The sequence below is a fragment of the Aquila chrysaetos genome, chromosome 5, assembly GCF_900496995.4.
Source record: "Aquila chrysaetos chrysaetos chromosome 5, bAquChr1.4, whole genome shotgun sequence".
Taxonomy (NCBI): domain Eukaryota; kingdom Metazoa; phylum Chordata; class Aves; order Accipitriformes; family Accipitridae; genus Aquila; species Aquila chrysaetos.
The window spans coordinates 7,607,749-7,619,935 of record NC_044008.1 but is presented as its reverse complement, the minus strand read 5'-3'; the positions used below and the strand labels follow the sequence as shown (position 1 = coordinate 7,619,935).

The 12,187-nt window shown below is 45.7% G+C and overlaps 1 protein-coding gene across 1 annotated transcript; it reads left to right on the top strand.

The window, feature by feature from the left end:
* The first annotated feature begins 1,005 nt into the window (after positions 1-1,005).
* Positions 1,006-5,966, top strand: LOC115342279 (phytanoyl-CoA dioxygenase, peroxisomal-like). Its single transcript, XM_030016360.2, has 6 exons — positions 1,006-1,238; positions 1,797-1,829; positions 2,034-2,199; positions 2,836-2,954; positions 4,126-4,275; positions 4,595-5,966. Exons 1-5 carry the CDS (start codon positions 1,006-1,008, stop codon positions 4,250-4,252), a joined length of 678 nt encoding a protein of 225 aa, XP_029872220.1. The 3' UTR covers positions 4,253-4,275; positions 4,595-5,966.
* Positions 5,967-12,187: the final 6,221 nt, after the last annotated feature.

The window sequence follows — 12,187 nt, the reverse complement described above, 5'->3', positions numbered from 1 at the left end:
GGACTGCCTAGAGAAGTGGCTGCAAGTCAAAGCTGTTGCAGTCATTTAATGCATGACAACGTAATGCAGAGGAGGGTTTTGTGCTTCTTCCTTTTCCTGCAGCATCTATAGCTTTTCTTCTTTGTTTGTATGCTTTTTAAACAAGGTGAGGTTTGAGCACAGTTACTGCATTGGTCCTAAACCCTTGGTGGTGGGGTGAGGTGTCTGGCCTGTGGCTCCCACCTGGAGACAGACATATCCTCTCGGTAGCCTCTGGTTTGACCACAACACCAAGAAGTCTGACAAGGGGGGCACTTTATGACAGACCCCCAGTCCTGCTCAGTGGGTGATTTTGAGTATCCTGGTGCCTGCATCTCTTCCCATGCCCTCTGTATAACCCTGGCACGGATCCCGCTCTTGGGGCGATGTGCTGTGGTGCCTCTCCAGACCTGGACCTTCTCAGCCTGGTCTTGCTGCATGGGCCCAAGTGAATGATTTCCAGTGAGTTGGAGGCTCCTCTGTTGACTTTGCTGAGCTCTGTCTCACAGCCTAGCTGGTGCTTTCCTTGGGATTTTTGTGAGAACTTAGAGTATCCCATCTGGTTCACGACACAGGATTCGTGGAGAGACTTCACTGTCTGGTGTTACTGGTGTGGCTGAGTTGGCTGCAGAGGGAGCTGTGACCATAGAGAAGAGCTACAGGTGTCCATCAGATTCTCAGTTTCCAGACTCTGAATTTCTCTTCCTGCGACTGGAAGAGAGAAAGAAAGGAAGAACTTTAGCTTTGTTTTTAAAAATTGTACATCTCTGCCTACAGATTTAGGCTTAAATTTCCTCTTTCAGAAGAAAAAACCCATCAAAGACCTCACAGATCATCTAAATTCAGCAGTTGTCCACCTGATGAGAGACTCATGTCATCACTCCTTCCTACGACAACAGGTCGCGGATGCTCCAGAGTTTGGGGAGGACTAAGCTTAGGCAAGCTCCTCTCAACTGTGTGCAAGGCCAGCTCAGCTGCATCCTAGCAATGCCGAGGAGTCTGATCCCTGCCCCCCAAAACGACCCTGGGCAGAGCCAGGTCCAGCAGGGCTTCTTGGCTCCTTCTCAGCAAAGCTACACGCTCCTGGGTGCAGGACCGTGTCCCCGGGAGAGTAAGGACCTACAAGCCCTTCCTCACAGGATATTTGAGGAAGGGCTGGAGTCCAAAGGATGCTTCATCCGTTCATGTAAACGTGACCTCCTGTGTGAGAGATCTGCCTGGTAAGTGATTTCTTGCCCCTGTTCCCACCCATCCCAGCCAGCAGAGATTCTGCAATCACAGGTTTCCAAAGCACATGCCCCACCAGTGGCTAAAGATTCATCTCAGTCTCCAGCACTTGGCTTTCTGGGTAAAAAAAAAAAACAACAAACCAAACCACAACCATATATCTCTTAGGGTTTGGTTTCCTGGCAGTACAGTGCAGCTGATTCGGGCATGTCAGGCGGGTGACTGCAGAGGGAGCTGTGGCCACAGGAGAGCTGCAGGCTCTTACCAGCCTTCAGGTCCAAACTCCCTCTTCTTTGAATTGCCACTGCACTGCGGCAGCAGGAAGGAGAGCAAAAGCAATAATTAACCAAGTCACCTGCTGTCCCAAGCTTAATTTTTTTTCCAGGAGGAAACTTGCCCGGGGTGCTGCAGCCCCATGAAGAACAAGTGCAGACACCCAAGTGCTGTTCCCAAAGATGCTGCCCATCCCTCAATGATTTTTGCAATCCCAAAGTATCAAGCTATTTTCATCAGAAAGGTGATTTTTTTTTTTTTTTTTTTTTTTTTTTTTTTTTGCTATCTGACGAAGACATTGAGCGCTTCAGGTACGGGGCACTTGCCCAAGGTGCTGGGGGGTCCTGTGTGCAGCAGCATCCTGAGGGAGCTCTGGGAGGCTGGACTTTCCCAGCATGGATGTGCATGGAGTTGCTGGATACCTTCCTCTGTAGCAGTAGTGTCTTTGGGGAGAGTCATCTGGCCGAGCATGGCTCAAATGTGCTCTGGCTTCTCTGGTTCCCTCTGCTTTGCAGGAAGGAGTTTGTGAGGATCTGTAACAAGGAGGTGAATCCACCGGGAGTTCTGATAATGAGAGACGAGATCTGCAGACCCAACCTCATTCGGTCTGAAAAAACAGTTAATAAAGTGCATGATTTCTGGGAAGATGAAGAGTTGCTCAGATACCATACTCTGCCAGAGGTAAAAAGCCCATAGGGGGATGGTGGTGGGAGAACCTAGTAGAGATGTGTGAACATATACGTGTTTTAATGCCAAGGTGGAGGCAATGTCCAAGCTGGGCAGGCCAAACTGACCCTTCTGGAAGGTTATGTGATGCTCTGTTCTGTACAGGCCTACTTTAATACATGCTCCATCCAACATCAGATGGATTTGTATTTTGTGTTCATGTTGGGGCAGTTATCAGCAGCAGATTCCCATCAATTTTCATAAGAAAAGAAAGTATATTAATGTGTGTCATGTGTAGATACAGTTCCTCATGTATTGGCTTGTCCTGGATCCTGGAGTACTACAAAAGTCAGGTTGTGTAGGAGAATCAGAGGTGGGCATATGAGATTTCGTGGAGCTCTTGAGCTGTTGCCCTGGCAGTCATCCATCTTCAGCAAGGCCTTGGCATATACTGCAGCAGAGAAAGTGCTGGTGGTTTGTTTGTGCTCATTTTTTTATTTTGGGTAAAACTGCTGATAATAGGTCCACCCTCATGAACAACCCAATCAACAATTAATTTACAGTATAGATCTGCCTAGCTTTTGTTTTACTTGCTATATATTACTGCAGCATAAACCACAAATATTTCTTGTATTGCTTTTTCCTTTGTAGGTCCTAAAATATGCTGAATGCTTCGCAGGGCCGAACATAATGGCCATGCAGATGATGCTGATAAATAAACTTCCAGATCCTGGTACGCAGAGCTCCAGGGAGAGGGAAATGCAGAAGTTGTTAGTATGCCTGGGTTACCATGTATTTAACTGAAGCGGCACTTACCCTTTTAGAAAAGTTGCTTGAATTGAATTGAATTAAAAGCATTTCTGAAAATATATGAAATTATTGTGGTGATAGTGCGTTCTAGTTTAGCCCTGGCTTGGTGGGATATGTTTCTTGTCGTTTGGTTTGCTGTAGATGTTCGGATTCACACATTGGGAGATACGTGTGTGCCTCCTAAATTGAAGTGTTGTTATATCTAACTGCATGTTACATCTGAACCACTCTTTCCATCTAATTTAATATCTTTCTGCAGTTTAGATCTTTGCACCATGTTAACTGCCCCTCAACTGTTTTTTTTTTTTTAAAAGCAGCATTCAAGTTTCAAAAAGTAACATGGAAAAATTAGACACCCAGCTGCTTATCCAGCCGTCTGCACTTGCCTGAAGCCCCACTGTTTAAGACACTTATTTTTTTAGGCTTGACATTTCACATGTGTTGAAAGCAAGTGCTTCCTGGAGCTTGGTAAAAGACAATAAATGCAGAAAAGATGCTTTGCTTAGAGTTTGTGTGCTATTTTGCAGACTAACAGTTCAGAAATGTCAAATTTAGGCTGACTCCTGACCTTGCTGACAGTGGTTGCATGCTCAGCGCTTTTATATGAAGACACTTGAATAGGAGCCAAAGGAAGGATTTTGAATTCTGGTGTTGGCTTCTAGTGCTGCAGATCAAAGTCTTACTTCATACAAGAGAAATGGGGGGGAAAAGGAAATTTAATTAACTACATTACAGTTTTTTCAAAGTTGATTTGACTCTTCATAAGCTTTTGCAGTTCAGCAGAGTTGAAACCCGAGCTGTTTCCTCTCCTGAGGTGTCCAGCTTCTGCATGGGCAGAGTACGTTGAGTTATTAAAACACTCAGTTTGTTCATGCATTTCCCAACAACTCCACAGAGCAGCTATGGACCCAAGAACCATGTCTGGGCTCTTACTGTGGCCATAGAGTGAAATTTAAACTCATTTGGCCTCAGAATTGAGCGCCAGCAGAGAGCATGCTTAGAGACGGTGCTTTGCCTGCAGCTTCAAGAAAGAAAATCAGTCACCTCCTTTGCATCTCTTCTTCTCCTACACCAAGAAACCGGTGGTGTTCCAATTTTACTGAATTATTTCAACTCTTCCTTGGTTTGTAGGGTCCGCCGATCAAATTTTTCCATGGGCTGCTGGACTATGATGAGAAGAGTCCCAGGGCTCACCTTGTCATGGAGAAAGGAGACACGGTGTTCTTCCATCCCCTGCTCATTCATGGCTCCGGGATAAACAAGACATCAGGTTTCCAAAAGGTAGGAAACCACCTGTAGATAAAGCTGTCAGTATTTTTTTAGCTGCTAAACACCATCAAAGTCTTCTTAACTAAGAACTGATTACAAAGTAAGTGGGTTGATGCGACTCTCTGGGTGCAGAGTAAGAATCCTTATGAACACAGAGATCTGCTCTGGCCTGACTTCTCCGATTGCCACTCTGCTTGCTGGTAATCTGAGCTCAAGGAGCTGAAGTATTGCTTTAGGTCATGTGTGTCCACGATCCGGGATGCATGAGCTTTTTTCCACCAGCCATTTGTAATCAATGTGGTAGCGAGTGATGCCCAGTTTCCTCACGCAGAGTATAAGCTGTCACTTTGCCAGCTCTGAGTGCTACTACATTGACGTTAAGAACACGATCCAAAAGCAACTGGAGAAAGAAGTGATTCGAATTTGGACATGCAAAATATAAAGTGACTTCTGCTTCAGACCTTGCGGTAATCTTAAATCATGACCTTGTCTTGTAACTAGCAAGCATTTTGGGCCTTTTTGCTGATAAGGCTGCTTTTTGCTGCCTGGCTGCCTGTGCTGGAGAGGTGCCCTTGCTCTCCAGGCAGCCCCTTCACGTCTCTGGAAAGCAACAGCGGAGCTCTGCAAGTTCCTCCTCTAGCTCTGCTCATCACCGTTCCCACCTCTGAGCTACCAAAATTGATTTCATCCACTCACCTTGGTATCTTTCAGTGCAAATCAACCCAGTTGGGCAAACGTACGCCAGGAGCTGGTTAGGTGACCATAACTCAATTTGCAAGAATAGGAGGGCATAGTTTATAGAGTACCTACCTGTGGTGTCTTCTCTGCATACCACATCAATCCAATGAGCCTTTTGGGATTTGTAGCTTTTTATTTCATTTAGCGTTTCTGTGCTTTTCTGTGGGAGACTTTGAAGACACAATTAACAAGTTAATGGGTATTTTTATGAATGTGTGGCCAAACAGATAAGCTCATGCCAGGAATAAGCAGGAAACACTGTGTCCAAAGATGGTGGCTTCCAGGTATTTCTTTGTTTCATTTTTTTGTGGGATTTTTTTTTTTTTTTTTTTTAATGCAGGGTGTTTGGAAGAAGCGAGCAAAGGTCGTGCAAGGAAAAAGAATTAATCTTTAAAGTGGCCTCTGAAGACCAGGATGGAAAACATGTGCCTGAGCATCAGCTTCTGAGTAGCCAGATTTATGTGCTTTTTGCCCTCCATGTAAGAAACATGCCCAAATACTGCATTACAAAATCATTTTATGCTAATACAAAATAGTTGCATTGAGGTTGAACAGCTGATGTACTTCAAAGAAAACCTGACCTACAAAACCAGATTTGCTGCAGTTATTTTAGGTAATCAAAGAAAAATGACGAAGGGAGATGTGCTTTGCTTCTTTAATATTTTTTTCTGGTCTCTTTCCTGATATGCATTTGGGCTGATGCTCTATTAATGTAAGGTTATTAATAATCTTAATAGGATTGTAATAATTATTACGGTTAGATGAAATTAATATTATTAATATAAGATTCTGTGCACGATTATGTTTTTAAGGTTTCCAACATCCTTTTCCCGTGCAAAATAAACACAGCGCATCAGAGTTTCATGCAAGTTTCAGTATGAGCTGACATGGGAAGTCATGTACAGCTGATGAAGATGTGGATTTTTTTTTTTTTTTTTTGAAATAAAGATTAAATTAGAGCAAAACCGTGTTTGGTGGCTGTGTTGTATTATTTCTGTGATTCAGAAATTTCTGCCGATGGGTGTGTGGTTGAACAACCAAAGTGGTGAGCCCTGGAAGGGTAGGTGTTTGGTCTGAGAAAAACGGCAGGATGCTGCTGCCAAGAGTCACCCCAAAAGCAAATAACAACTGCCTGTGCCCTGCCTGTCTTGCAGGATGTTTGGGCGACTGGGTGCAGGGCAGGGAAGCTGCGAGCGATCCCGGTGCTCCTGGCGCTGAGCCCTCCTGGTGTGGTTTGCAGGACTGGGGAGCAGTTCAGGGATGGCTCTTTATTCCAGGAAATCCTGCTGCAGTTCAGCTCGATGCTCTGGGATGCTGGGGTGTAGTTTTGGTGTGGCGGGGCTGGACACCTTCTCCTGAAGGCTTCTAGCCCAGTGGGAGTTTGGCTTTACCACCATTACTTTCTCCAAAAATCATCAGGACATGTTAATGAGTCCCGGGAGCTGGTAGGTGCTTTCTTGGCACCATATTTCAGTGCAGTTACAAGTCTTTTTGCTAACATTAAAGTCAATCTTCTTGTTGTGAGCTATGGCCATTTTTTCTACTTTTAAATCCTAGCAGACACTTCATGGCTCTTTATTACAGCCTTTGCTCACATATATGGCAATACCAAAATAATTTTGGAGACAGCTTTGGGCAAACCACCTGCCAGTATCTGTTCATCTCATCACTGCATGACCGTCCTGGTCCCAGCCCGTGTCCTGGCTTCTACGCTGTTACAGCCAAATTTTCAGAAATCAGGGTATCGGTGCAGCAGTAGATGAGTTATGCTGTGTCTATGGTTAAAAGCCAACTGTCCTAAGGATTTATTGTGTTAAATATAAAACAAGCTGCATCTGAAAGCCTAAGGACATGCTTGTTGTATAAGGAAAAACAGCATGCGTGCTATTTATGGAAAGGTTTTATTTATTTTTAATAAGGACTTTTGTTGAGCAACAGGCACGAAGCAAGGTTTCATGCAATCAGTTTACCTGCATGCACGTGGAGCAGCTAGACAACTTGTCCATGGGGTGTGAGGCAACCTGCATTGAACTAGAAGGTTTCAAGCCCATCGTGTCCTTGCAAACATCTGGCCACCTGCGCCATCGGGGGGTGTTCATGGTTTCAGGGCTGTGAGTGAAGTTACAAAACTTAACACGTCCACAGTTTGGTGGCCTGGTCTTCCCCCCACTGCTTTGCCCCGTTGTGCTGTGTGAGAGTGAGCAGGAAAATTCAGGACCTGAGCATCAGGGACGTGGTACAGACCTGGCCCTGATTTTATCACTGCTGCATCCTCCTGTTGGGAGTTTGCCCTCCGGATCACAGTTCAAAGCGGTCAAGTGAGGGGAACATAGAGCTAAGGAAGATTTTTTTCGGGCAGATGGTATTTTCTCCTCCAAGGCAGTGGGTGGATCTCCCCTCTGCAGCCCTGCCCAGCTCCCCTCGTGCCGGGGCTCAGGGTGATGCTCTGCAGGACACGTGCCTTCCCTCAGCATCCTCTGGCCCTGAAGTGCTCGCTCGTCAGGGGTGCTGTCAGTGACTTGAGCTGGAGAGACATTTTCCACAACACAATTTTGAGGAAGGTTTTCCCATCAAAGTAATGTCCTGATTTACACATCAGCTAAAGTGTTGTTCATGTCATTTTTAGACCACCTTTTCCCCAATGCATGCAGTCCTTCCTTTCTCTTCCTTTTCCTCTTTCCCTTTCCCCTTCCCCTTCCTTTTTTCTCTTTCCTATCACTCCATCTTTATCTTCATTTTTATCATCTACCTTTTTCTTTCTTTATCCTTTCTCTCTCTTTCTTCCTTCCTTTCATTCATTCTCTCTTTCTTTTTTCCTTTCTCTTTCTGTCATTCTCCCTTTCTTTATCTTTCTCTCTCATGCATTTGGTCTCAAAGCATTATCTTCTTTTTTTTTTTTAAATAAAAAAAGAATTAAGTCTTTCCATTCTATATTTTGCCTCCTCTATTGTTTCAAGACTCACTAAATTTGCGTGTCTCCAGAACACCAAAGCTGCCTTTCTACCGGGAGCGACAGACACCCAGATGCCCGCAGGGACACACGCACTTAAAGTCAAAGCCCCAGTTCTCCACCGAAGCGGGGGGTCACGGCCGCTCCCGTTGCAGCTGGTGCCCCCCTGCCCTGGCTCGCCCCACATCTGCAGCCCCAGAGATCTGTGGTCCCTTTCTACCTGCAGGATCACTGGCGAAGCCAAGGGCTAGCGGAGGGTGACCAGAGCAGACCACAGCACAGTTTTCATTCCTCCAACGCTTCCCACGGGCCAATTTGGGCCGGAGGGCAGAGGTTTTGCCAGGTCCACGTATGTCCATAGGCCTTGGCTGCATTTTTGGCCTCGATGATTACTTTAATTCACAAGTGGTCCTAAGTGTATTGACCCCATTGACCCCTCTTGTGATTTTGATTACATGGTTGGCTGTGTCTGCGGTATGGCCTTTTTTTTTCTTAAAAATTCAATTCCAGAAATTCTCTGGTACACATGAGGATTTCAGGAATTAGAGGAAAATGGGAAGCAAAAAAATCTTTCCACCCCCAGTGTTTCTAAATACTGAAGCTTGAAAAAATAGGACCCCCACCAAAAAAAAGTGGAAAAAGGGATCCGCAAGCTTCAAAACCACAAAAGGGAGATGAAGAAAAATTCCATTTCATTGTAGTTTTAGCCCTTACAATTCTTCAAGCCAGTTTCATTGATGTGATGAGGTCCATTAATGATTTTCAGCACTTTGTACTGACAAAGCTGCTGCTGGCCAACTTTATTAACAAAAAGTATATGCCTTCTCACACCTTGGGGTTTGGCTTGAGAACTTTCCGGATGTTCAGCTTTGGTCTTGAGCAATTGTTTCTTTTGCTGCATGAAAAAGGATTTTTCTCAAAATGTTATTCCATTCATAATCAAAAAAGTAAAGGAAAAAATTCAGCCTAACTTTTCCAAGAAATCTCCTTTCCAGGCTGAGAGCTGGAAAGGAGCTTTCGTCCCCCAAAAGGACTTGTCAAAAGCAGCAACAGCAAAAAAGAACACAAGAAAGCATTTATTGCTGCTGTTCCCAAGTAACTTCTAGGCTAAGAGACCCTACATTCAACTGCATCCTTCTCTTAGGAGTGGAGCAGCAGTTTCAGGGATGAAAGGGCACCATTTTTTGGGAGGGATTTACATAACTCACCAAATCTAACCAGGGTGTTCAAGTACGTTACCACCAGGATCTCCATAGGCCTGAATGAAACCAGACTACAGCATTAGGTGGGTTTAACACACAGGGCATCCAAGTCTTAGTATGTGCTAGCAAGTAACCGAGGCCTTAATTTAGTAAGGTAATTAAGACCCCATGTAATTACTTCCCATAGCACGTGCCATGCTGCTGGTGTGCAGGATGGGCTCAGATACAGGAGCACCAGGTGCCATGATTTGCCCATGACGAGCTCCTATCCAGCCCCTGACCTCCTCTAAGCCGCCCTATTTACTCCAGCTCTGCAAGGGAAGAAGGAATCTGTTAATTTTATGCTCGGTCATGTTCAGCGTCACGTGTCCTCTCCCAAAATCAGCGCGGCCAACACGTGCTGAGTTATCCAGGGTTACAACACAGGCGCTCGCCTGGTGAGTACTCCCTGTTGGGACGGCAGCCTGCACCACCGTCGCGTATTTTCATGTTTGCGCATGTATCCTGTCCCCTGTGCCTTTCCCAGCCCCTATCGTGCCTGGATAACCAGCCCGGACGTGTCTGTTCTCCAGTCCTTAGCTGCTGTGGGGAGAAAGAGGGAGCAATTACCTTTTCCTGTACAAAACGTCCCCCTCTCCTTGCTCTGATTACTCCCCTGCTCCTTGTCTGTGCAAGCGGTGTGAGTAGCCCGAAACCAGAGCTACTCCTTTCTTGGCTTTAAGTCTGTGAAGACAGAACAGAAAAATACCATATAAGCAGCTGTGCTGGCGAGGAAGCCGCGTGACACGTTGGTACAGCAGCAAGTCCGGCTGCCTGTGCTGAGAGCTGTCAGGCAGCCAACAAAAGGCATAAGCAAACACCAGGGCAGGTAGGAAAGTCTGGAAAAAATCTAACAGCAAGGTGCAAACTTAACAGTAAAAATAATCATCCTGGAGAAGCCACGTCCCCAGAGACACTAGCGATTTCCTTTCCTCTGCATTTGCCTCTCATTCTAAAAGTCAGGTTTTGAGGTTTTGTCTAACGGACCATGGACAAAGGTTATTTTGCAATTTTTGAGTCACTGTTAGTCGTATAAGTAGAAAAGGGCACTGATTGCTCAGGCTGTTTTTTCAGCCAGCAGCAGAGGACCCCAGTTGCACCTTGAGGCTCTTCCGTGTGGGCATCGCAGGGATGTTTTTCAGGGCAAAATGAAACAGGATCTGCAACATGGCTTTGCACGGGAAATGAGAATAAAAGAACAGGAGAAACGTTTTGCCTGTACTCTTGTCCCACACATACTTAATTGTGGGAGGGAAAAGCCAGGCAGCAAGCGGGTTGGGAAAAATAAAATGATGTGAAATAGCTGGGTGAGTCCAACTTGCCAGGGGACCTGGACATGATGGCCCAAGAGACCACTGCACGGGCTCTGCCATTAAAAACCTACAGGCAAAAAGGAAGGTCCTTTAGTAGTGTATTTATTGTGAAAGGATATTAAGTTTTCATTAAGCTGATTTTTACTTGAGAGTTAATAAACCTGAACTGGTTAGTGCAGAGGGAGAAAACGCTAAGGGTTTAATTTTTCCTCAAAGTGTTCGTAAAATCCAAGGAAAGATAATTTGTAGCAGCAGGGCGAGGTGCTCTAAATTAACTTTTCAGCAGTAGCCGAGGGCTGAGGAGAGGCAGGATGGTTAACGTATCTAAAAACCAAGCCTGATTTTGTAGGAGGTTATTATGAGAGAAGCTGGATATCTTCCTGCCCATTTTCATATATACACAGGGAATTTTGTAGCTGGAGAAACAACTTTGCAGACAGGAGAACATTTCCTGGCTGGGGAAAGGGCCAATTTATCAGTTTACTATTCTGCAAATCTTATAATGGCTGTGAGAATACACTGTCAGCATTATATTTCCAGTGTGGTTTTGCTTAACGATTTAGGGGACACAGCAGCTTCAGCAACACCACTGTCTTGATTCACTCGCGATGCTAATGGTGGCAGCGGAGGTTTCTGTAATGTTAATCCCATTTAATGCCTTATACCTACTGGTAGTGTTAGGGCAGACTCGCATCCCTCGACCTGCTGGCTGCTCTCTTGCTAACACTGCCTGGCAGGCAGTTGGGCTGCTTCGTTGTAAGGTTGGAGGTCTTCGTATCATGTTCCCAAAATTGGGACAGTTTCAGTGACAGCGTAGACTTGGATGGGCTTGTCAGGTCACGCCTGAGCCGTCTCTCGTGGGTCTCTGCCTCCGCTCTCGCTCCCAGGTATTGGTCCAGACGCATCAGTACGGACCAGAGACCCCGCAGGCTGCTCTGGCACGGAGCTGGGACTGTGCGCTCACGCGGCGGCTTGCCCCAGCGGATAGCTCCCCTCCTGCCTGCTTCTGCTGGGCTGGAGCCATCGCTGGTATGAGAAAAGTAGCACCAAAAATAGACTGAGGCGCATAAAATCCAATACATCAATATCCCCCACTCCTTGTTTAAGGGGCTTAAGCAAAGCAAAGGGCCATGGTTTCTTCATCCTATTTTTGCATACATGGATGAATTGAGAGTATTGCTTTCATTCCTTGGCTGCCAAGGAGGCGTATACTTTTCCTATGTATCAGTCCTGGGGGCATTTGTGAAGATAAATCATTACCCCACCTTTGACAGTTTAATTTCTGCACAAATCTCCTTTCCATTGGCCAGAGACAGGAACTGGGAAGAGCCTGAAGCTTTCAGTGTGCTGGCTGAAGGCTGATACCGGGGTGGAATTTCATGCTGGTTTTGTGGACTCCAGGTCAGAAACTCCTGTTGGTCTGAATGAGAAAACTGTGTGGCAGCCAGTTACGGACCACAAACCAATTGCTCTTCGTGATTCAGCACCAAGCTTTTGGACAAATGAAGATGTTGAGCAAGCAGCTCATCCCCTTCCTCAGAGATATGACACCATACAAACCCAGGGAGTGGTTTTTTTGCGCACTGTATTTATTCTGAATGAGGAATCAAACAGGAGACATTGCCAAGCAATGTCAGTTACATATTTAGTCACCTACTAGTGACACCCCACCTATCAAATGG